At 38.8% G+C, this 26,596-nt stretch overlaps 1 protein-coding gene across 6 annotated transcripts in view; it reads right to left on the reverse strand.

Moving 5' to 3' along the window:
* Positions 1-23,560: 23,560 nt before the first annotated feature.
* Positions 23,561-26,596, reverse strand: part of TTLL4 (tubulin tyrosine ligase like 4) — a 60,759-nt gene continuing 57,723 nt past the window's right edge. For all 6 annotated transcript variants that reach the window (XM_004469547.5, XM_012529462.4, XM_012529459.4 and 3 more), the window contains exon 19: positions 23,561-26,098. In XM_004469547.5, coding sequence (XP_004469604.1) covers positions 25,840-26,098 — 259 coding nt within the window. In that variant the 3' untranslated portion in view covers positions 23,561-25,839. The remainder of the gene's footprint in view (positions 26,099-26,596) is intronic.

Here is a 26,596-nt window from a genome sequence, read left to right on the forward strand (position 1 = left end):
TTGAAATTTCATGAAGTCCCATTTATCTATATTTTTCTTTTGTTGCTAGGGCTTTGGGTATAACGTCTAAAAAACCATTGCCTAACACAGATCCTGAGATTCTTCCCTATGTTTCCTTCTAGCAGTTTTATAGTTCTGGTTCTTATGTTTAGGTCTTTGATACATTTTGAGTTGTTTCATGTTTATGGAATGAGATAGAAGTCCTCCTTCAATCTTTGGCATATGGATAGCCATTCTCCCAGCACCATTTGTTGAAGAGACTATTCTTTCCCAATTGAGTGGACTTGGCAGCCTTGTAAAAAATCAATTGGCCATAGAGGTAAGGGTGTATTTCTGAACTCTCAATTTAATCCATATGTCTTTGTGCAAGTACCATGCTCTTTTGACCACTATAGCTTTGTAATAAGACTTAAAGTCAGGAAGTATGAGTCTTCCAACTTCATTCTTCTTTTTCAGGATGGCTTTGGCTACTCAGGGCCCCTTACCTTCTACATAAATTTGGAATTGGCTTTTCCATTTCTGCAAAGTAGGCTATTGAATTTTTATTGTGATTGCACTGACTCTGTAAATCATTTTGTGTAAATTTGACAATATTTAGTCTTCCAATCCATAAGCATGGAATGCTCTTGCATTTATTTTGATCTCTGATTTCTCTTAGCAAAATTTTGTAGTTTTCCATGGATAGGTCTCTTACATTCTTGGTTAAATTTAATCCTAGATATTTGATTCTTATAGTTACTACTGTAAGTGGAATTTTTATTTCCTCCTCAGATTACTCATTACTGATGAATAGAAACATTACTGTTGATCCTGTAACCCACCACTTTGCTGAGTTCATTTATTAAATCTAGTAGATTTTGGGGGACTTTCTATATATAAGATCATGTCATCAGCAAATAGTGAAAGTTCTACTTCTTTTCCAATTTGGATGTCTTTTTTTTTTTTTTCCTTGCTTAATTGTTCTGGCTAGAACTTCCAGTAGAATGTTTAATAACAATGGTGAGTTTTTTTACTGTTGGTGGGAATGTAGAATGGTACTGTGCAGGAATATTTGGCAGTTTCTAAGGAAGTTGAATATAGACTTGCCACATGACCAGCCAATATCATGACTACATACCCAGAAGAACGGAGAGCAATGACAGAAACAGACATCTGCAAACCAGTGTTCGTAGTGGCATTAGGTGAAAAAACCCAGGTGTCCAAAAGGTGGAAAAAACCTAGGGGTCCATCAACCAATGAATGGATAAACAAACTGTTGTGTATACACACAATGGAATATCATGCAGCTGTAAGAAGAAATGAAGTCATGAAACATATGACAACATTGATGAACCTGGAGGACATTATGCTGGCAAGCCAGATACAAAAAGACAAACACTGTATGACTGCACTATTATGAACTAAATATATTGTGTGAACTCATGGAGTTAATAATTAGAATAAGTCCCCAGAAAATAGAAAGAGGTGGGAAGCGGACTTGGCCCAGTGGTTAGGGCATCCGTCTACCACATGGGAGGTCCGCGGTTCAAACACCGGGCCTCCTTGACCCATGTGGAGCTGGCCCATGCACAGTGCTGATGCGCGCAAGGAGTGCCCTGCCACGCAGGGTGACCCCGCGTAGGGGAGTCCCACGCGCAAGGAGTGCGCCCCATAAGGAGAGCCGCCCAGCGCGAAAGAATGTTCAGCCTGCCCAGGATTGGTGCTGCACACACGGAGAGCTGACACAACAAGATGACGCAACAAAAAGAGACACAGATTCCCATGCCACTGACAACAACAGAAACGGACAAAGAAGAAGACCTAGCAAATAGGCACAGAGAACAGACAACTGGGGCAGGAGGGGGGAAGGGGAGAGAAATAAAAAAATAAAAAATAAATCTTTAAAAAAAAAAAAGAAAGAAAGAGGATAGAGAATGGAAAGCTAATGGTCAGTCTGTGCAGAACTGGTTTTTTAAAAAAAGGTTTCTAAATCTCTGGAAATGAATGGAAATGGTGAGAGCACATCATGGTGTTTGTGATTAACAGCTATTAAATGGGTATGACAATGATTGAAAGGGAAAGTCTAAGGACATGTATATTACTAGAAGGAAAGCTAAAAAATGTAACATGGGACTGTATAACATAGTGAAACCTCAGGTGAAATATGAATATGGGTAATATTACATATATAAGACTGTTTTTGTAAAATATAAACACAAACTAAAGAGACAGAAAGTTATGTATGTAGTTATGTATGGCAGGGGAAGCATAGAGAGAATGAGAAATGATGAGGTTTTTGTTCTTTGTTTTATTATTTTAATACAATTATTATTGGAATAAAAAAATGCTCTAATAATGATTGAAGTAATGAATGCATAACTATGTGATTATTTCAAATACCATTAATTGTACCTTTTGGATGGATTTATGCTTTATTAATATATATCAATAAAATTGATTTGTTAAAAAATATATTTACCATATTAGAAATGGAAACAGAAATTTTAAAATAGGTACATATTCATTTTCAAATAACAATAATTGAACCACATTCTGTGTTAATATAAATAGCATATTTTTGAGAAATTAAAAAAAATAAAAACAGCATCAACAGTGGACACCTTTGTCTTGTTCCAGATTCTAGATGGAAAGTTTTCAGTCTTTCACCATCAAGAATGATGTTATCTTTGGGTTTTTCATATAAGTCCTTTATCGTATTGAGGAAGTTTCCTTCAATTCCTACTTTTCTAATGGTTGTTGTTATTGTTTTAATCAAGAAAGGATGCTAGATTTTGTCAAATGCCTTTTCAGCATCAATTGAGATGATCATGTGGGGGGGTTCCCTTCTTTTTTTAACGTGGTGTATTACATTAATTGATTTTATGTTGAGCTACCCTTGCATACCCATAATAAATCCCATATGATCATGGTGTATAACTCTTTTGATGTGCTGTTGGATTGAAATTGCTAATATTCGTTGAGAATTTTTGCATCTATAATCATAAGAGAAATTTATTTAAAATTTTTTTGTAGGATCTATCTGGATTTGGAGTTAAGGTGATGTTGTATTCATAGAATGAGTTCAGGAATGTTACCTCCTCTTCAGTTTTCTAGAAGAGATTGAGCAGGATTGGTATTAATTCTTCTTGGAATGTTTGGTAGAATTCACCTACCAGTGAAGCCATTTAGATCTGGGCTTTTCTTTATTGGAGATTTTTGATGACTGACCCCATCTCTTTGCTTACGATTAGTCTGTTGAGATTTCTATTTCTTCTGGAATCAGTGTAGGTTGTTTGTGTTTCTGGGAATTTGTCTGTTTGATCTAGGTTCTCTAATTTATTGACATAGAGTTGTTCATAGTATCCTCTTATGATTCTTTTTGTTTCTATGGGGTCAGTAGTAGTGTCCCACCTTTCATTTCTGATTTATTTGTGTCTTCTCTCTCTTTTTCTGTCAGTCTACCTTAAGTCTTGCCAATTTTATTGATCTTTTCTTTTTTTATTATTTAGTTCTCTCCATTTCCACCCTCCCTTGATCTTTTCAAAGAAACAACTTTTGTTTTTGTTAACACTCCCTATTGGGGTTTTTTTATTCTCTATTTCATTCATTTATGATCTAGTCTTTATTCTTTCCTTCTGCTTGCTTTGGTTTTAGTTTGCTGTGATTTTTCTAATTCCTCCAGGTATAGAGTTATGTCTTTGAATTTAGCAATTTCTTCTTTTTAAAGTTACACATTTGGTCTATAAATTTCCCTCTCAGCACTGCCTTCACTGCATCCCATAAGTTTTGATATGTTATGTTCTCATTTTCATTCTTCTCAAGATATTTACTGTTTTCCCCTTTAATTTCTCCTTTGACTCACTGATTGTTTAAGAATGTTATTTATCTTCTATATATTTGTGGATTTCCCAGTTCTCTCCTTGATATTGATTTCCAGCTTCACTCCATTGTGGTCAGGGAAGTTTTGTATAATTTCAACCTGTTAAAATGTATTGAGGGAAGCACATTTGACTTAACAGATAAAGTGTCTGCCTACCACATGGGAGGTCCAGGGTTCAAACCCAGGGCCTCCTGACCCTTGTGGTGAGCTGGCCCATGCATAGTGCTGATGTGTGTAAGGAGTGCCATGCCACACAGGGGTGTCCCCTGCAAAGGGGAGCCCCATGCCCAAGAAGTGAGCCCTGTAAGGAGAGCTGCCCCATGTGAAAAGAGGGCAGCCTGCCCAGGAGTGGTGCCGCACACATGGAGAGCTGATGCAGCAAGATGACACAACAAAAAGAGACACAGATTCCCAGTGCCACTGACAAGAATACAAGCAGACACAGAAGAACACACAGCAAATGGACACGAAGAGCCCACAACTGGGGAGGGGGGGGGGGGAAGGGGAGAGAAAAATAAAAAAATAAATTTTTAGAAAAATAGATTTGCTTTGTGACCCAATATATGCAGTCTATCCTGGAGAATAATCTATGTGCACTTGAGAAGAACATGTATCCTGCTGTTTTGGAAGAACATGTATCCTGCTGTTTTGGAGTGCTATGTTCTGTATGTATCTATTAGGTCTAGTTCATTTACCATATTCTCTATTTCCTTGTTGGTCTTCTGTCTAGATGTTCTATCTATTGATGAGAGTAGTGTATTGAGGTCTCCATTATTGTACAGATGTCTATTTCTCCCTTCAGTTTTGACAGTTTGCCTCATGTATTTTGGGACACAATGATTACATGCATAAATATTTTGTATTGTTATTTCTTCTTGGTGGATTGACACTTTTATTAATATATAATGTCCTTCTTTGTCTCTTATAACAGCTTTTGACATTAAGTCTATTTTGTCTGATATTAATATAGCTATCCCAGCTCTTTTCTACTTATTATTTGTATGAAATATTTTGTCCATCCTTTCACTTTCAATCTATTTGTGCCTTTGGGTCTAAGGTGAGTCTCTTGTAAACAACATATTGGATTGTGAAAGATATAGCCAGTCTGCCAATCTGTGTCTTTTGGTCAGGGGGTTTAATCCACTTACATTTTGTTGTTGAGTTGTATGAGTTATCTATATATTCTGCATATTAAAGACTTATCGGGGAGCGGATGTGGCTCAAGCGATAGAGCTTATGCCTATTATATGGGAGGATCTGGGTTCAATCTCTGAGGCCTCCTGGTGAAAAAGAATAAGAGAAAGCATGCCCAGGTGAGTGCCCATGTGGTGAGCCAGTGCCTGTGCAAGAGTCTCCATGATCGAATCCTGGTGAATCCTACAGGAGAGAAAATGAGAAGACAACACAGACAGTAAAAACAGCAGGGTGGGAGGAGGGGAAGGGGGGAAATAAATAAATAAATAAAATCTTTTTTTTAAGTCTTATCATACATATTTTCTCTCATCCTGTAGGTTGCATTTTTGCTTTCTTGATGATGTCTTTTGCTGTACAAAAGTTTTTTATTTGGATGAAGTCTATTTATCTATTTGTTCTTTTGTTGCTCATGCTTTTGGTGTAAAATCTAAAAATACAGTGCCTACTACAAGGTCCTGAAGATACTTCATTGTTTTCTTGTAAGAGTTTTATTGTATTAGCTCTTACATCTAGGTCTTTGATCCATTTTTAATTTTTGTATATGGTGAGAGGTATGGGGTCCACTTTCATTCATTTGTATGTGGATTTCCAGTTATTCCAGGACCATCTGCCGAAGACACTATTTTCCCCATTGGATGAACTTAACACCTGTGTCAAAAATCGCCTGCCTCAAGAGACTGGGCTCCTGCCTACCACATGGGAGGTCTGTGGTTTGGTTCCCAGTGCCTTCTAAAGAAGGCAGTGAGCTGGCACAATGGGCAGGCACGGCAAGCTGACACAAGTGACACAGCAAGAAATACAGGAATGAAAACAAAATGAGAGACACAGAAAAGCAGGGAGCAGAAGTTCCCAGTGCCTCCTAAAGAGGATAAGCAGGACAGTGAGTTGGTGTGACAGGCAGGCATGGCGAGCTGACACAACAAGATGATACAACAAGAGACACAAGAGAAAAAACATAAGAAGAGATACAACAAAGCAGGGAACAGAGGTGGCTTAAGCAATTAGGTGTCTCCCTCCCTCATCAGAGGTCCTGGGTTCAATTCCCAGTACCTCCCAAAGAAACAAAGAAGATTAACAGACACAGCAAGTGCAAACCAGGGGGTGGGGAGAGATAAATAAAATAAATCTTTTTTTACAAAATCACCTGGCCATAGATGTGTGGATTTATCTCTGGCTCTGTTCTATTCTGTTGGTCAATAGGTCTATCCTCATGCCAGTATCACAGTTTTTTTGTTACTATGAAATAACACTGCTACTTTATAGTTAAGTTTTTAATTCAGGAAGTGCAAGTCTTTCAACTGTTTCTTTTTCAAGGTTGTCTTGAGTGTGTGGGCCCCTTGCAATACCATATGAATTTGAGGATCATCCTTTCCATTTCTGCAAAAATGGGTGCTGGGACTTTGATTGGGATAGCATTGAATTGATTGGCAATTTTACAGTATTGACAGTTAATAATAATATTAAGTCTTCCAAACCAAGAACCAAACCAAACCAAGACATGTCTATTCATTTATTTAGGTCTTCTTTAATTTCTTTCAGTAATGTTCTGTATTTTCAATGTACAAATCTTTCACCTCCTAGGTTAAATTTATTCCTAAGTATTTTATTCTTTTAGATGCTATTTGTAAATGGAATTGTCTTGATTTGCTTTTCAGATAGTTCATTACTGGCATACAGAAACCCAAAAGCATTTTGTGTATTTACCTTTTATCCTGCAACTTTGCTGAATTTATTAGTTCTAGTTGTTTTCTTGTAGATTTTTGGGGGTTTTCAATATATAGGATGATGACATCTGTGATTAGGGCTCATTTGACTCCTTCCCCTTCAATTGGAATGCCTTTTGTTTCTCTTGCCTGATTGCTCTGACTAGGATCCCAGTACAATGTTGAGTAACAGTGGGCACAGCTGGCATCCTTGTTTTTTTCCTGATCTTAAGGGGGAAGCTTTCAAGTCTTTCACTATTGAGTATGATATTTGCTGTGGGCTTTTCTTTAAAGCTCTTTATCATGTTGAGAAAGCGCCCTTCTGTTCCTGGTTTTCTGAGTCATTTTTATCATGAAAAGATGTTGGATTTTGTCATATACTTTTTCTGTGCCAATTAAGATGATCAGATGTTTTGCCTTTCATTCTATTAATGTTGTGTTACATTGATTTTATGGTGAACCACTGCATTCCTGCAGTAAATCTTATTGGTCGTGGTTTATAATCTTTTTACTCAGCTGTTGAATTTGGTTTGCCAGTATTTTATTGAAGATTTTTATAGCTATATTAATATGGATATTGGCCTGTGATTTTCTTTTCTTGTGCAGTCTCTAGTATCAGGATAATTCGGACCTCATAGAATGAGTTAGAAAGTAATCCTCCTCTTCTATTTTTTGGAGAATTTGAGGACTGGTGTTATATCTTTTTTAAATGTTAGTATTCAGCAGTGTAATCATTGGTCCTGGACTTTTATCAATTCATTCCATTTGTTATAAGTCTGTTAAGATTTTCTATTTCTTCTTGAATCAGATTAGGTAATTTGTATGTTTCAAGGCATTTGTCCATTTCATCCAGATTTTCAAATTTGGTGGTATAATTGTTTATAGTATCCTCTTAAAATCCTTATTTCTGTAAGTTTAGTAGTAATGCCCCCTTATTTTCATTATTTTTGTCCTTTCTTTCAGTTAATCTGATAAAAAATTTATTGATTTTATTGATCTTTTTAAAAAAACAACTTTTGATTTTATTGATTCCATTGTTTTTCTATTCTATATTTCATTTCTATCTGTTCAAATCTTTATTACCTTTCTTCTGCTCACTTTGGGATGTTTGCTCTTCTTGTTATAGTTTCTTTAGATGTGAAGTTTCGTGATCTTCATTTTAATGTAGGCACTTGAGAGTTATAAATTTCCTTCTGAGCACTGCCTTTTCTGCATTCCACAAGTTTTGGTATTTTGCGTTTTCGTTTTTACTCAAGATATTTCCTCATTTCCCTTGTGACTTCTTTTCTGGCTCATTAGGTTGTTTAATAATGTGTTAGTTTCCACGTATTTTTTTAACTTTCCATTTGTCCTTCTGTTATTTATTTCTAGCTTCATTCCACTGTGGTCCAAGAAAATACTTTGTATGACTTCAATATTTTTAAACTTATCTATGGCCTAACATATGGTCAATCCTAGAAAATATTTCATGTGCACTTGAGAAAAATGTGCATTATGCTATTGTTCTTTGGTGTGTTTTATATATGTCCATTAGGTATAATTGGCTAATAGTGTTTTCCAAGGCCTCTCTTAGCTTATTGAACTTCTATTTAGATGTTCTACCAATTATTGAGAATCTTGAATTAAAGTCTCCATCTATTACTGCAGAACTATATAGCTAAAAAGTGCATGAAAAGATGACCAATCTCATAGGAAAATGCAAATCAAAGCCATCATGAAATGCCACATCACACTTACCAAGATAGCTACAATCAAAGAAAAAACAAAATAAAAAATGTTGACATGAATTTGGGGAAATTGGATCCTTTGTATATTGCTGGTGGGAATGTAAAATGGTTCAGTTGCTGTGGAAAACAGTCTAGCAATTGCTGAAAGTTACACATAAAATTACCACTTGACCCAGCAATTTCAGCCCTACCTACATACCCAAAACAACTGAAAACAGGAACTCAAAAACATATATATGTTCATTCATGGCCATAGCGGCATTATTTACAATAGCCAAAAGGTGAAAACAGCCCAAATGTCCATCATTGAATGGATAAACAAACTGTGGTATATTATTCAGCATAGAAAGTAATAAACTACTGATGCATGCTACAATGTGGTTGAACCTTAAAAGCATTAAGCTAAGTGGAAGAAGACACAAAAAGTCCCATATGGTATGATTCCATTTATATTAAATATCCAGGATAGGTAAATCCATAGACAGAATGCATCATGGTGGTTGCCAGGTGCTGGGGGGAAGAGTAACTGGGGAACAACTTCTTAATGGGTAGGTGGTTTTCTAAAGGTTGATGAAAATATTTTGTAACTAGATAGAGGCAATAGTTGCACAACACTGTGAACATACCAGCCACTGAAATGTTCACTTTAATATGGATAATTTTGTATTGTCAATTTCACCTTTTTTAAAAAAGGTAGCTGTAACAGTTTGATATGGTTATGAACTCCAAAAATAGATAATGGATTATGTTTGTAAAGTGGTCTTTTCCTCTGGGCATATGAAACCATATTGATTAAGTAATCAAGTAAACCTCTTGTGTCAGTAGGGCATTAAGTCCCACCCCTTGGTTGGTGAGGACTCGTAGATAAAAGGTATGGCAAAAGACAGAGTTGAAGGGCTTTTTGATGCTGGGGTTTGAAGATGAAGCCTTAAGCTGAAGCCCTGGGAAGTAAGCTCAGAGGAAACAGAAGCAAGACCCAGGAAGAGAGGAACCCTGAATCCTGGGAAGAGAAGAACTCTGAACCCAGAGAGAAGCAAGACCCTAGAAGAGAAGAACCCAAGAAGTCTGAACCCTGGCAGACAACAGCAGACATCCTGCTCCAACATGTGAAAATAGACTTTGGTGAGGGAAGTAACATGCTTTATGGCCTGGTATCTGCAAACTCCTACCCCAAATACCCCATAGCAGTTTGATATGGTTATGAATTCCAAAAATAGATATTGGATTATGTTTGTCATCTGGTCTGTACCTGGGAGTGATTAAGTTATGATCAGGGCTTTGAACAGGCCATATCATTAGGGTGTGATGGGTGGGGACTCACCGATAAAGGCATGGCAAAGGACAGAGTTGAGGGGTTTTGATGTTGGAGTTTGGATGATGGAGTTTGATGCTGAAGCCTTAAGCTGGAGCCCCAGGAAGTAAGCACAGAGGAAAGAGCAGCAAGGTCCAGGAAGGGAGGAACCCAGGAAGCCTGAACCCTCACAGACATCAGCAGCTATCTTGCTCCAAAACATGAAAACAGGTTTTGGTGAGGGAAGTAACTTATGCTTTATGCCCTGGTATCTGTAAGCTCCGACCCCAAATAAATACCCTTTATAAAAACCAACCGAATATAGAAGATGGCGTCTGAGTGAATGCACCTCATAATCTCTCCTGCAAAGAAGTGGCTGAGTAGGGTAGGAGTCCTGCTGGACCAGGCTCTTTTGGGTGTTTGCAGGGCAGGAGTGTCTGGACGTCAATTTGGTGGGACGGTGACAGAGGAGATTCTTGCAAGAGGTAGAATTTTGGGTCTCTTGCATGGAGGTTGGAGGCTGTGGGCGGGACCCTTCCCCCTGGGGCTGGAGGCCCGGCTGTGGTGGTGCCTGAAGGCTTTGTTGTGCTGCAGTGTTCCCAAACCCCGTGTTAACCAGATGCGTGGTTCCCAGGTCTGTATCCCCTAAACTCTGGGGACCAACAGTCCAGAGATTCACACACCTTGAATCATACACCTTGAATCCACCATGCCCAGAGGTCCATCTGAGGTCCTTGATTACCCTAGCCCTCTACAATTTTTGTTTTTGTTTTTTCTCTCTCTCCTTGAGCTTCGCGGAGTGTACCAGCTGACTTGGGGAGAGTCTGAGAAGAAAGGAGAGGTGAATCTGCTGAGAAAGCCCAATTTACCTAAATGTCCTGGAATAGGAAACTTGGTCTGGGAGAAGGTGGAGTTAGAAAATCGATTAGACTTCCCCTAGCACACCTAAGGGGGAGGGACTGTAAGAGGTGCTTTCCAAGTTTCCAATAGCATATGTGGAGTTTCTGGTGAGGCGTAGGTGCTCTCACACTGGAAATAGTCATAGTCTTCTGTGTTGAGTTGGTTCAACAAGGACCTATCTGAATCTCCTACTGGACCTCTCAGGCAGTTTTCCTGCTGCCCTGGGAGAGAGAGAAGTGAAGAAGGGAGAAAGGGGGAAAGTCAGATCCCTAAGTATATTATTTAACTGCAAAGAGGATTCCTAGCTTGAAACGCTGGTTCTCTCTTTTTATTTATTTATTATTTTTTTTGTGGTTGCTAATATTGCATTGTCTCTTGGTGTTTTCTCCCATTATATCCCCCAAGATTCTTTTTTCATTTATTTAGGTTTTTTTCCTTTTTTTTTTTTTCTTGCTTGATCCCCCCCCTTTTTCTTTGCTTCCCCTTTTTTTCTTTTCTTTTTCTTCTTTTTTCTTTTATTTTCTTTATATAATAGGTGCTGCAAGGAGTGCTTCACATTTGCTGTGTTTCCTCATCCTCCATTTCCTCTTTTCTGTGTTTATTGATTTTGGCCACCTACACTATCCCCTCTCCCCCACATCTTTCTATCCTCCACCATCTACTGTTTCTCTTACATTCCACCTCCCTTTCTTTGGCCCCCAAATTGTATGACTTTTTATTTCTAATACTTTTGTTCTGTTTTCTGTCTTTTATCCACTCTTGATATTGTTGTCTTTCTTTTCTCTTTCCCTCTCTCATGAAAACACTGGCCTTTTAATTCATACTATATTCCTCCCCGTATTCATTTGACTATCTCATTATAAGTACTCTACTTACTGCTATAACTCTACACAACTTACATAAGTCTAATATACATCTCCTGATCTCATATTGTTGTTCTGTTAACATTTATTACCAATACTACCTTATACATTTTTTTTCCTACTCATTTTGCTTTCCCTGGCCCTAATACTTTCCTTCAAAGTGAACCTAGCCAGCAACAAGAAAATAGAGTAAGAAGAACAAAGTGACAAAGAGAAGACATAACACTTATACACGAACAACAACTAATTAATTCCCAAGATGAGACAAAGAAGCTAAGGAACTGATTAAACCTGTCAAGATAAAATGATGACCAGACAGCAACAAAAAACTACAAACCAAACCAATAATCAAGAAAACATGGTCGAATCCAATGAACAAACTAAAAACCAGGAAGAGAAGCAGAACATCGGACAAGTAATTACACCAACTTAATTAGAGACCAACTTAATGAATAAGGGAGGAGATTAACAATATGAAGAAAACACTTGGAGAGGAAATTGCAGACATACGCAAAAAGATAACAGATATGATGGTGATGAATACCACAGTTGAAGAAATCAAAAATACACTCTCAGCAAACAGCAGCAAATTAGAAGAGGCACAGGAGAAAATTAGTGACGTGGAAGACAGTACATATTAAATCAAACAGAGAGTAGAACAGATCAGTAAAAAGACAGAAAAAAATCCAACTGGGACTTAGGGACCTGAATGACAATGCAAAATGCACAAACATACGTATTATAGGCATCCCAGAAGAAAGAGAAGGGAAAGGGGACAGAAGGGGTGTTGGAGGAAATAATGGCTGAAAACTTCCCAAATCTACTGAGGGAGATGGATGTACATGTCCAGGAAGCACAGCACACCCCAAACACCATAAACCCCAACAGGCCTACCCCAAGACAAATACTTGTGAAATTATTCAATGCTCAAGACAAAGAGAAAATTCTAAAAGCAGCAAGAGAAAAGAGAACCATCACATACAAGGGAGGCTCCGTAAGATTAAGTGCTGATTTCTCATCTGAAACCATGGAGGCAAGAAAGCAGTGGTATGATATAGTCAAGGTATTAAAAGAAAAAAATTTCCAACCAAGAATATTCTACCCAGCTAAGCTAGCATTCAAAAATGATGGAAAGTTCAAAATATTCACAGATAAACAGAAATTAAAAGAGTATGCCAACAAGAACCCTGCCCTTCAGGAAATACTAAAGGGAGTTCTGCAGGAAGAAAGAAAAAAAAAAACAAGAGAGGCAGAGTTGGAGGAGAGTGTAAGAGCAACAAAAAAGACAAAAAGAGAAGGGAAACAAACAAACAAAATATGACAAAGTCCAAACAAAATATGGCTAACATAAATAATTCCTTGAAAGTAATAACACTGAATGTCAATGGATTAAACTCACCTGTCAAAAGATTCAGACTGGAAGATTGGATAAGGAAATATGACCCATCTATATGCTGTCTACAAGAAAGACATCATAGACCCAGGGATTCAAGGAAGTTGAAAGTGAATGGCTGGAAAACAATCTTACGAGCAAACAATAACCAAAAAAAGGCAGGAGTAGCTATATTAATATCAGACAAAATACACTAAATGTGAAACAATTGAGAGACAAAGATGAATACTACATATTAGTGAAAGGGATAATCTTTCAAGAAGAACAAACAATCATAAATATTTATACTCCTAACAAGGGCGCCTCCAAATACGTGAGGCAAACACTGCACAAACTAAGTGAAAGAATAGATGCCTCTACAATTATAGTGCGAGACTTTAATACACCACTATCAACTTTGGACAGAACATCTCAAAAGAGAATCAATAAAGAAACAAAAACTTTGAGCAGTATATCAGAGGAGCTAGACCTAATAGACATACATGGATCATTACACCCAAATACAGTAGGATATACATTTTTCTCAAGCGCACATGGATCATTCTCCAAGACAGACCATATGCTAGGCCAGAAAGAAAGGCTCAATGAATTCAGAAAGATCAAAATCATACAAAACAATTTTTCTGACCACGGTGGAGTGAAGCTAGAAATCTGCAATGGCCAGGGGCCGAGATTTCACACCAAGATATGGAAATTAAACAGCACACTCTTAGAAAAGCAGTGGGTCAAAGAGGAAATCTCAAAAGACATTAATAACTACCTTGCAACTAAAGAAAATTATAACACAACATACAAAAACTTATGGGACACAGCAAAAGCAGTACTGAGAGGGAAATTTATGGCCATAAATTCATACATCAAAAAAGAAGAGCAAAATTGAAGAACTGCACATTTGGAGGAATTAGTAAAAACACAACAACAAAGTAACCCCACAGGAAGAAAGAAAGAACAAAGATAAGAGCAGAACTAAAGGAAATACAAAATAAGAAAGCACTTGAAAACATAAACAAAACCAAGAGCTGGTTCTTGGAGAAGATCGATAAAATTGACAAACCCTTAGTTAGACTAACAAAGAAAAAAAGAGAGAAGATGTAAATACACAAAATAAGAAATGAGAAAGGAGAAATAAAGACTATCTTAAGAGGATACTTTGAAAAACTATATTCCAACAAAAGTGACAATTCAGAGGAAATGAACAAATTCCTAGAAACATAAGCAGCCTCTACTGATGAAAGAAGAAATTGATTATCTCAACAAACCAATCACAAGTAAAGAGATAGAATCAGTCATTAAAAACCTCCCAACTAAGAAGAGTCCTGGGCTAGATGGCTTCACAGGTGAATTCTACAAAACATTCCAGAAAGAACTAACGCCAATCTCGCTGAAACTCTTCCAAAAAAATCAACAGAAGGAACATTACCTAACTCATTGATGATGCCAACATTACCCTAGTACCAAGCCAAAGACACCACAAGAAAGGAAAATTACACACAAATTTTTCTAATGAATCTAGACACAAAAGTCCTCAACAGAATACTTGCTAACCATATTCAACCATACATTAAACAAATTATACATCATGATCAAGTGGGATTAATTCCGGGTGTGCAAGGATGGCTGAACATAAGAAAATCAATCAATGTAATACACCATATAAACAGATTGAAGGGAAAAAATCACATGATTATATTTATAGATGCAGAAAAAGCATTTGAGAAAATACAGCACTCTTTCTTCATAAAAACACTGTAAAAGATCTGAATACAAGGAAATTTTCTGAACATGATAAAGTATATATGAAAAACCCACAGCCAACATCGTTTACAATGGTGAAATCCTAAAATCTTTCCCTCTAAGATCATGAACAAGACAAGGATGCCCACTATCACCTCTTCTATTTAAAATTGTCTTAGAAGTACTTACTCGAACACTGAGGCAAGAACCAGATATAAAAGGCATTCAAATTGGAAAGGAAGAAGTAAAAATTTTGTTATTTGCAGATGATAATGATCCTGTACAAAGAAAACCGTGAGAGGTGTATAACAAAGCTTCTAGAAATCATAAATGAGTTTAGTAAAGTGGCAGGTATGAGATCAATGCGCAAAAATCAGTAGCATTTCTGTATACCAATAATGAGCAAGCTCAGGAGGAAATCAAGAAGCAAATACCATTTACAACAGTCAATTAAAAAAAAAAATACCTAGGAATAAATTTAACTAAAGATGTAAAAAACTTATACACAGAGAACTACACAACACTCTTCAAGGAAATCAAAGAAGACCTAAGTAAATGGAAGAATACTCCCTGTTCATGGATAGGAAGACTAAATATTATTAAGATGTCTATCCTACCAAAACTGATATACACATTCAATGCAATCCCAATAAAAATCAACACAGCATTCTAAAAGGAACTAGAAAAACTAGCTATGAAATTTATTTGGAAAGGAAAGAGGCCCCAAATAGCCAAAGACATATTGAAAAAAAACAAAATTGGAGGAATCACACTACCTGACTTCAAAACACACTACAAAGCTACAGTAGTGAAAACAGCATAGTATTGGCACAAGGAGAGACACACTGACCAATGGAACAGAATTGAGAGTTCTGATATAGATCCTCATATGTATAGTCACATAATATTCTATAAAGCCTAAAAATCCTCTCAACTGGGAGAGAATGGCCTATTCAACTAATGGTGCCTGGACAACTGGATATCCATATGTAAGAGAATGAAAGAGGTTTACCAACTCACACCTTATACAGAAATCAACTCAAAATGGATCAGAGACCTAAGTATAAGAACCAAGACCATAAAGACTTTGGAAAGCAGTGTAGGGAAGCATCTACAGGACCTTGCAATAGAAATTGGTTTGTGCACTTCATACCCAAAGCATGAGCTGCAAAAGAACAAACAGATAAATGGGACTTCCTCAAAATTAAAGCCTTCTGCATCTCACAGGAGTTTGTCAAGAAAGTGAAGAGAGAGCCTACACAATGGGAGAAAATATTTGGTAACCATATATCTGATAGGAGACTTATAACCTGCATATATAAAGAACTTCCATATCTCGAAAAGAAAAAGAAAAACAACCCATTTTAAAAAATGGGAAAAAGATGTAAACAGACACTTCTCCAAAGAAGAAATACAAATGGCTAAAAAGCACATGAAAAAAAGCTCCAAATCTCTAGCTATTAGGAAAATGAAAATCAAAACTACAATGAGATACCATCTTACTCCCATAAGATTGGCAGCTATGAAAAAAACATAAGACTACAAATACCGGAGAGGATGTGGAGGAATGGGAACACTCATCCACTGCTGGTGGGAATGCAGAAGGATCCAGCCATTCTGGAGGACAGTTTGTTGGTTTCTCAAAAAACTAGGTATAGATTTGCCATATGACCCAGCAATCCCACTGCTGAGTATATACCCAGTAGAACTGAAAACAAGGACACAAACCAATATATGCACATCAATGTTCATAGCAGAATTGTTCACTATTGCCAAAAGTTGGAATCAACCCAAATGCCCATCAACAGATGAATGGATAAATAAAATGTTGTATATACATTAATAGAATACTACTCAGTTTTAAGAACGAATACACTACAAACACATGTGATAACATGGATGAATCTTGAGAACCTTATGTTGAGTGAAGCAACCCAGGCACTGAAGGACAAATACTACGTGACCTCAATGATATGAAATAAGTAAACCAAGCTGCCTCAGAGAGCTAGAGACTGGATGATAGGCTTAAAGGAAATTGGGGGGTAGAGGAAGGATGCAAGCTGTCACCTACATGGGTGAAATCTATGATAAGCTGGAGGTAAGTCTTTGGAAGGGATAAAATGGGGGAATAGGGTTACCTTTGGGTGGGGCTTTGCAGGCTTGAGGGGTCTAGAGATGGGAAGATGGGTAATATTGCCCAAGAAATTGGGGGGAGGGTCGGGGAACATACATACATAGAAGATTGTCAGGTGTTTGGTTTAGAGTATAATGCTGAGAAAACTTTTTCAAAAATATAATAAGGAAGATTGCCTGTTTAGGACACTTAAAGGGGATAATCTGACGCAGGACAGGCTTCTTGGGAGTGAGTGCTCATTTTGCCATAGTGGATTATATCATTGGTCAGAGACCCATATAATGAGAGTGAAGGTATACCCACAACCTGGGGAGGATGATGTTCTGAAATAGAGGGAATTGTATCTCTCAAGAGAAATGATGGCTCCCAATGCATTATGGCAATTGAGCATGTCAAGCTCTCAACATTGCTACAAGTATCTCTGAACATGGTCCTTCAAGCAATGAAGATTGACTGTCACTGTGGGCCCTAAGGGGAGGCGGGAAGAGGTACTGAATAGATGGAACCAATGTAACTGTGTGGGCAATAGAAGTGTTCCACAAGTTTACGCAAGGATGGAGATAAGACATGTTAAATTACACCAAAATTATATAGGGTCCAATAGGCTTAAATGTAAATCATTATGTAAAACATAACTAAAACTTTAGAAAATTGTATAGTCTAAAATATAAACCACAATGTAAAACCCAATGTTACCTTGTTTGAAAGCTATTTTCTTAATATCTGTATGAGTTTCAGTAAATATAGTATGAACATGTAAAAAGATTATTGCTGTGGAAGGGAAAAAGGTTTTATGTTGGATATGTGGGAGTGCTGTATATTATATATATGAATTACTGTGATCTAAAACTTTCGTGAAGATAAGCTTAATAATTAGGGGGAAAAAAAGAAAAAGAAAGAACGTAGACATTGAGGAAAAGATGGAAGAAGTTGTCTTGTCAGTCTGCATACAGGGCAACACTTACTGCAATGATGGAAGGCAAAACAAAAATTTTTTGATACCCCAATTTATTTTTACCTTAATTTTTCTAAATTAGTATGTATTCTATATCTAACCTTTAAACTCATCACTATATTCCATTTTACTATTAATGGAAACTGGCAATATATTAGGCTTCATTTTTGAAGTTTTGGATCACAGAGAGGTTCAACAATGGCAGGGGAGGAATACTGGTGTGGGATGTTATTGACAGGGGACACATGGTAGGCAGGGAGTTTTCTAGGGCATTTATCCAGGGTACATAAAAATGTGTGGATATTTTCATAGTGCTTACTATTAAAAACACTGAGAGAGTGCTGAGTTCCTAGCCAGGGGAGCTCTATCACAGTCCCTAAAGGAACAGTAACAATCCCCCAAGTGCAACGAGAAAGACCAAAAAAGAAGGAAGGTCCAAAAATGAGCCCTTGATACTAATGACTATGTTTGTGAGCCTGTGCACCTGAAATAAGAACAAGGCCTAGAGCTGCAGGGTGCCTAAGACTTACCTCCTGAGAGCCTCCATGTTGCTCAAATGTGGCCAGTCTCGAAGCCAAACTCAGCGTGCAAATGTGTTGCTTTCCCCCCAGCGTGGGACATGACTCCTGGGGATGAGCCTCCCTGGCGCCAAGGGTATTACTACCAAGTACCAGCTGATGATGTAACTAGAAAATGACCTTGAATAAAAGGGTCAACTCAGACCAGCAGAATATCTCAATCTACATATAATACCAGGAGTTAAAAATGCTTTTTGACCTGAATAAAGTGGGGAAATGGAGAGGACAAATGAGTTTATATGGCTGAGTCTCCAAAAAGAGCCAGGAGGTTATCAGAGGGGTTGCCCTTATGCACACCTCAGCAGAGTCCCAGAGACAGATAAAGTAGATACAACCCCAGGTATTGGTTCTTCTGGGGGCTACAGAGACCCACAGGTTCTATGGTCATGGCAGAAGGAGTTCAGTGCCATGTCAGTTGGCCCTACTTTGGAGTTTGTTCCTGTGTGACGGAGCTGGACTCAGATGTGATCTTTGTACACAAGCTTCTCCTTTTACTTTACCAGAATTGTAGTTGGTGCTGGGCTTTAATGTATACCCAGTGGACCTGAATCTCTGGACTGTCCATGTGATAGCCAGGCCCTGGGCCTCAACAGACTTCCATCTCCTACACTTTGGTTTATTGGACTTACCCCCCTCAGCTAACATGGAGTTGAAGAAGGTCAACCACCACACCAGGGAGCCAAGAGTACCTACAACTGAAAGCAGAATTGCATCCAGCATCCATGTGGAATCTAAGGCCCCTCTTGATATAGATGTGGACATGGCCATTCTAGGGTCCACAGGATGGAGGAATAGAGTATGGATTAGAGTGGACTTACTGATATTCTATTTATGAACTATTGTGATTAGTAACCGAAGAAAATGTGGCATTGGTGTGGAGAGAGTGGCCATGGTGGCTCCTGGGGTTAGGGAGTGGGAAGAAGAGATGTGATGTGGGGGCATTTACGGGGGTTGGAATTGTCCTGGGTGGTGCTGCAGGAACAGTTACCGGACATTGTATGTCCTCCCATGGCCCACTGGGTGGACTGTGGGAGAGTGTGGGCTATGGTGTGGACCATTGACCATGAGGTGCAGTAGTACTCAGAGATGTATGCACCAAATGCAATGAATGTCTCATGATGATGGAGGAGGTTGTTGTTATGGGCGGAGTGGGGTGAGTAGGGTGGGGGGTATACGGGGACCTCATATTTTTTTAATGTAACATTAAATTACATTAATGTTACATTAAAAAAATAAAGACAAAAAAAACAAAACAAAACAATTTCTGGTATTTTACATCAGCACCCTTTGGCTAATACATACCCTTTATAAAAACTAACCAGTTCCTGGTATTTTGCATCAGCACCCCTTCGGCTAACACAGTAGCCTTAAAATGCACAAGTCTTAGGTGTACAATTAATGAGTTTTAACAACATATCAGTTATGTCACCAATGCTCCAAACAGAAATAGAACATTGCCATCACCCCAGAAAATTCTCATGCTCATTTTCTTGCTATACCATTAACTCCAAGAAGCAATCCCTACAATATAGCCAGTTTCCCGTTTTTGAACTTCATACAGAATTACACAGCATGCACCCTCTGTGCCTGGCTCCTTTTACACAACAAAATGTTTTTGAGATTCAACCATGTCATTTCATCAATCAGTCATTTTTTCCTTATTGCTCAATGTATGATTATACATTTGCTTATCTGATCTCTTGAGAGGCATCTGGATTGTTTTTGTTTTGCTATTACAAATAAAGCTGCAATAAACATTGTGGGCATATGATTTTATTGGGGGGGTGGTAATACCTATGGGTAGAATTGCTGAGTCATATGTTGAAATGTTTTTATAAGAAATTGCTAGTGTCTCACAGTGGTTGTACCACCCCACACTCTATCAGCCACATACGAAAACTCCAATTGCTCTGCATCTTCTCCAACATTAGGTCTTGGCTGCTTTTTAAATAATCTATTTTATTTTAATTTGCATTTGCCTGATGAAATGGCATGTCATGCTTTTTAAGAAATTATTTATATTTACTCATCCATTTTAGGTATACAAGTCAATGAGTTTTGGCAAACGCATAATCAAGATAAAGACTATTTCCACTGTGCCCCTTGGCAGTCAATTCCTTACCTCATCCACAGCCCTATGACAACCACTGGTAGTAACTAGCGTTTCTATCACTAGTTTCACCTTTTCTAGAATGTCATATAAACAGAATCATAAAGAATGTGTTCTGCTAAGGGAAAGAAACTAAACAAAAAGTACTACATATTGTTTGACTCCATCTAGGCAAAATGTAAATACAAATAAACTGGAGATGGAACTACCTCAGCAGTTACATATGGCAGAGGAAGGATAGAGGTTGAGAAATGACTACTAAAGGGTATGACTGTGTGTGTTGTTTTGTTTTTTTGGAGTAATGAAAATGCTATAATATTGATTGAACTGATAAATGCACAACTCTGATTATACGAAAATTTCATCAATTGTACACCTTACTTTCTATCCCGTTGCGTCATCTTTTTGGTGCTTCGCTTCCCACACCTCGCCACACCAGGAAGGGGCCTGCACCTCGCCACGCTGGTCCGGGACCCCTTTTCTTCTTTTCCCAGGAGGTCCCAGGGATCAAATCCAGGCCTCCATATAGTAAACGAGAGCTCAATTGTTTGAGCCACAGCCGCTTCCCTGATTGTAAACTTCAGATAAACTGTACGGTTTGCGGGTTCAAAAAATAATAAAGTGGGTTGGAAGAAAATACACCAAATGTAAGGTATGGACTATAGTTAGTAGTAATATGTGGAAAATATTACATTTGTAACAAATGCTACATTCGTAACAAATGTTTCACAACACTGCAAGGTGGTGGTGGTGGTGGTGGGGTGACATGTGGGAACCCTATATGACATTACGCATGTTTGTTTGGGAAGTTCACAACTTTTGCTATATACTAATTGTTCATTTATGTTCACTTATGAATCATTATATTTCAATACAATTTTTTAAAATAATGTGCTCTTTTATTTCTGGCTTCCTTCACCTAGCATAATGCTCTTGCTGCATCCATGTTGTGGCATGTATCAGTTTATTCCTTTTTTTATAAACAAACAGAATTCCATTGAACAGATATACCACAATTTGATAGTTCATTCACTACTTGTTGGACTTTAGGGTTGTTTCGCTATTACGAACAAAGGTGCTGTGAACATCTGTGTATAAGCACAGAATAGCTGGGCTATGTGTTAAAGGTGTTCCACTTTATAAGAAACTATAGAACTGTTTTACAAGTAGTCTCCATTCCCACCAGCAAAGTATAAGAATTCCAATTGCTCAACATTCTGATACTTGATATTGTCTTTTTAACTTGAGCCACACAAAAAAAACACTTGGATATAAGTGATGCCTCATTGAAGTTTTAATTGCAATTCCCTGATATCTAATGATAAAGGTGTTGAGTTTTCCAAGTTTGATTAAATCCTCAAGTTCAATTTTCCATGTACAGGACCAAAGTATATTTTACTATAATTTTTTTTTGTTTTTGTTTTCTTTTGGTCCTTTTAGAATCAACCTTATTATATCTGCATTAAATATGTTTCAGACACTTTGCTAGGTGCTTTACATGCATCTGTTTTTTGTTTTTGCTTTTCATTTAATCCTCATAATTACCCTTTGAGATAGACATTAATATCCCAAGTTTACTAGTTGAAGCTTAGAGAGAGTAAACATCTTTCCAAAATTTTGTTAGCTTTTCCTGTGACAGTCCTTGACATTACATGTGTCTCAGTCTAATGTAATTAAGGCACAAATGGGTTTTAGAAAACCAATACCCTGCTATTGATCCTTCTTGTGTTCTTTCACCTATGCATGAGATCTACAAGAGCAACATGAAACTGCCTGTAGCTTTCACTGATCTGACATCCACATTTTGAAACCCTGGAAGATGCTGAAGAACCAAGTCAAACGGGCCTCTACAGATTCCTGGATCTTAAGGAGCGTGCAAACTGTGCTAAAGAAAGAATCTAAAAGGCCAAGAAGGATCATCTGAGAGGCTGGGTCAGAATCTCAAGTGGCATGAAATAGAGCTCTTTTAGCCACACATCTCTGAAAACTGTTAATGTTTCCAAGTTTCAAAGCAGTTGGGGGATTTGAACCCTAGTCAGCTGACCCAGCTGTCTTTGGTGACCACCTCATCTGGGTAATCATAATTCAATTGAGAGAAGTGGAAAGATCAGATATCAACCTCCTTTGACCTCACCAGTGTTGATCTGCCCAAGACAGCAATCAGGTGAGTGTACTTTGGCTAGGGTACTAGTGGAGAGGGATCACCCTCAGCCAAACAGCCTGCCACCATGAGAATGTACCTGTGACAAATGTTCCTTAGAGCAGCCCAGGCATAACCATTAGGCTGGTACATTTGGTCCTTGGCTCCAGCTCCAGTCCAAGGTCTCTTTTCTACACCCTGGTTCTCTCTTTTCAGCTATCAGGCATCCACTGCTCCCTTGCTGTTTCTTACAAAAGTTTTTCTTAGGACAGAATTAAATAATCTCATTCAGATCACATACTTCTAATGCTTAATGTTCTTCCTTTACCAAGATATTTGCTTTCTGACTGTGAAGTGTTAACCATAGACATAAATCCCCAAGAATGATAATGTAACAACAGGATGACTGATTGATAGTGTTTCTAAGCATCTGTGTGTAATGGGGGTAAGGAGGTATCTAGAAACTCTTCTGGCCTTCTTCATTTCTAAAATAACTCTAACTTCCCCACGTCCATTGTGGAAAGGGATTTACATTTCTTGCGTGAGGAATAGACCTTGGGTAACAAAATGAAAAAGGAGCAATGGTATATTCTATGTTCTATGTTCTAAGTGCTTTTATATCTTCTTTAATTTTCACAACCCTGAAATGTGGGTGTTGCATTATTTTATAAAGAAACTGAGATTTCAGAAGTTATATGACACCCAAATTTAAAATAGCTATTAAGTGGCAGAACAGGGATTTGAATCTAAAGGTCAGCCTCCAAGGTCCAACGCCACCTATTCATAGTGTTCATTCTAAGGTACCTAATTTCTCATTAATCCTGATTGGATTTGAAATAAAGGGGAATAGTGACCACTCAGCCCAAATTCTTACTTCACTGCTCCAGAAATACCCTGTATTTGAAGTCTCAGGAGCACTTACTCCCCTTCCTCCAAACAGGGATTGGGTAAGTTACTCAACCTAGTAAAACAACTGACACATTCTGAGAAATATTTATTCTACTATACTCCCAAATTCAAACTTAAAAAAAAAAATCTCATTACTTCCCCAAAGTTCCTTATTTAGCTGAATAAGTTACAGTGGGTATTCAGTGCTCACTATGCATGCTGAATTGCTTAGTAAGCAAGATTCAATTTTGAAATGTAATACATAAGCCCCATACCTTTCTCCTGTCCAGCCATATTACCCACACCTACCAGATACACAAATGTGATTAAAAGAGCACTCTTTTCATCACTCTTTGATTTCATAAGAACCCTTCCCCACACACACACCCATCCCCATCATGCTGCACTTTTGGCCCCTTCTCCAGTTATGGGAATAGATATGGCCTGGCTGTGCTGTCCAGAGATTCCTGGAAGGCAGGCCAAAGAACTGAGGTTGGTTTCCAAGGAGTAAACCAACATCAGCTCAGCCAGACCTCCACAAAAAAGCCATGTGGCAAGTGCCTCGTTTTCTTTTAGGAAAGCTGCTTACAGTCCCTATCACATGCTTGCTATTGACGTGTACAGTAGAATGCTGCAACCAGGTAGGGCAGGGGGAGCTGGCTTCAACTACAAGGGAGAGATTTAACAATACTGTCAAGGACTTCTCCCACTAAGGCCTGGCTTTGAAGTCTTTACTCCGCAGCACTTGCTGCCAAGGACTCTGCCACCAAACTCTTTCCAATTGTCAACATGGTCTCAGATCTGGCCAGCACATGTCAACATGGTCTCAGATCTGGCCTTGAACCCAGTCAGGCTTCTCAGTCATCTTTCCATAGCTCTACACCCAATTCATCACAGAACTCCAGGAGTCACAATGCAGGGCAGTTCTACCTTTCCAAACCTCAGAGAGAATGAGGGCATCTAGAGTGCAGGGTAAGCCTTAGTAGCTGAGCTTCCTGCCTGATGTGCAAAGAAGGAAACTTGAGTATCAGAGACATTTGGCCAGTTGGATTCTTGGGTGCTCCACTGTTAGGAAAACAAAGTAAAGGTACTGCAGGGGCTGGGGAGGGGGCAAACAGCAGCTAGAAGTGCTGGGCTAGGGAGATACACAGTTCAAGGGGAAACCACGTTTCTGATCCAACCTCTCCCCATTATGCTTTCTGAACTCTACTTTCCCCAGGAGAGAGAAGAGTTTTGGTTCAGGAGCTCATGTCCTTTGAAATCTGTGTGTGTATACAGTTCTCTTGGTCAACATTTATTTAACACTGTTTACTTAGCCTACAGGAGGGAGATAAAGAGTACAAGAGTTTAGTCAGAGGTCTGACTGGAATTCCATTCGATGGCAGTGATTGCTCCTGAAACCCACCAGCCAAGCCACGGGACCCAGCTTGTCCTTGTGACCAGCGAGCTAGACCCCACTTAATCAGAGGTAGTGAAGGGAGAAGAGCAGAATATGAGACTTCCTGTGTTGTGGGGAAATCACAGCTCCTTCCACTCTCCCCCAGGATTGTGATCCATTGACAGATGAACCGAATACCAGGCAACTGGGATAATCTGGGACCCTTCACTGGGGCCATGGGAAATTCAGCAAGTCCACAGAACCTCTCACCTCAGAGAGAGTCAAGAGCTGAAGAGGTGACATCACCAAGTCCAGAAGGCGGAACAAGTAGTGATGTGAGGTCAGAATAGGAAGACTGAGGGTTAGTACATGGAAGGCAAAGTGGTCTAGAGATGGTAAAGCTCCCAAGACTAGGAGGGGTATATGGTTATAGGAAGTAGAGTCAATATGTCATGGCCTCTCTCTGAAAGTTTCTAAAGGTGGCTGCCCAAGCTAGCAGCGGAGGAGAGGGTGAGGGTGAGAACCTGAGGAGATGAGGACCTTCAAAGGAACCCCCTCAGTTAGAGAACAAAGGACTTCAGACTCAAATATGTTATGTTTTCTCCTCTTGAGTTACAACTTGATTACCTCATCAAGGCCTAAAATAAACCACACATGGCTCTCTGAAGGTAGAAACCAAACCCTGCTTTATAAGGCTCTGTGGCCATCACTGGCTTTTCTGTTAAGATATGGGGTGCCACCCAGACAGACAGGTGACAGAAGGTGAGCCTTCCTCACCTTCTCTACATCCCAACCATCCCTCCATCCCTATAGATGCCCACCTCTGCAATTCAACCATTTAAAAAAATACTCTGGAAAAAGAAAAAAGAAAAAAAAATACTCTGATGAGGGGCAAGATGGAGGGAACAGGGGTTCAAGCTGGCCGCCAGGCTGGTTCCCATGAGGTAGCTAACGCTGGTGCTCCTGCGGAGCGGCTAGTGGAGGGAGGCCAGTCATGGACCTGCAGCAGCAAGAAGGGAATCACTGATTGCCTGGGAAGTGGGGGAAGCAGAAAGTCTCACAGTCTGCCCAGTGTACTTGATCACAGGCAACATGTGGGTAGAGAGGCTGAGCTCTTTGCTGGTGTCCTCACTGTCCTTTGAGGAACTGGGTTTCTTGGGGAAAGGAAAAAGGCCAGCTCGAGTCTTCCTGGGCTTGGAGGTGACCCCATCCTCAGAGACTGGTAGACTTCCCTCAGAGGCGCTATGTTTTCTGAAGGGAAGAGGTGAAGAAAAACATGGGTGAGAAACTGTGTAGCTGAGACCTTAACATGTGACCTGCCTTCAGAGACCAGAGCAGGCAATCACAACATTTTGGTGTTGTGGACCATAATTATACGATATTTTTAGGAAGTATCAGGGATTGAACCCGGAACCTCATACATGCAAAGCACACACTCAACCACTGATCTATACTTGCTCCACCCTTAAAAAAAAATTTTTAATGGATATATAAATATCATAAAATACACTTTATTTTACCTGAAAGCTTGAGAGCTTAAGTGTAAGTGTCAAAGTGTGTGAGGGTAGGAGGGCTAAGGATTTACTACAGCTGGTGGGTATGGCTAAATGGGCCACTTCAGGAGATGATTCTGTGACTCCTGCTCCACTTCACTAGGAATATCAAAAGCAGCCACCAGAACGGGGATATCGTGGCTGCCTAACCTGATACCCCCATAAATCCCTGGTTGTAGAGTACTGATCTCTTCAT

The sequence above is a fragment of the Dasypus novemcinctus genome, chromosome 7 (genome assembly GCF_030445035.2).
Source record: "Dasypus novemcinctus isolate mDasNov1 chromosome 7, mDasNov1.1.hap2, whole genome shotgun sequence".
Lineage (NCBI taxonomy): Eukaryota > Metazoa > Chordata > Mammalia > Cingulata > Dasypodidae > Dasypus > Dasypus novemcinctus.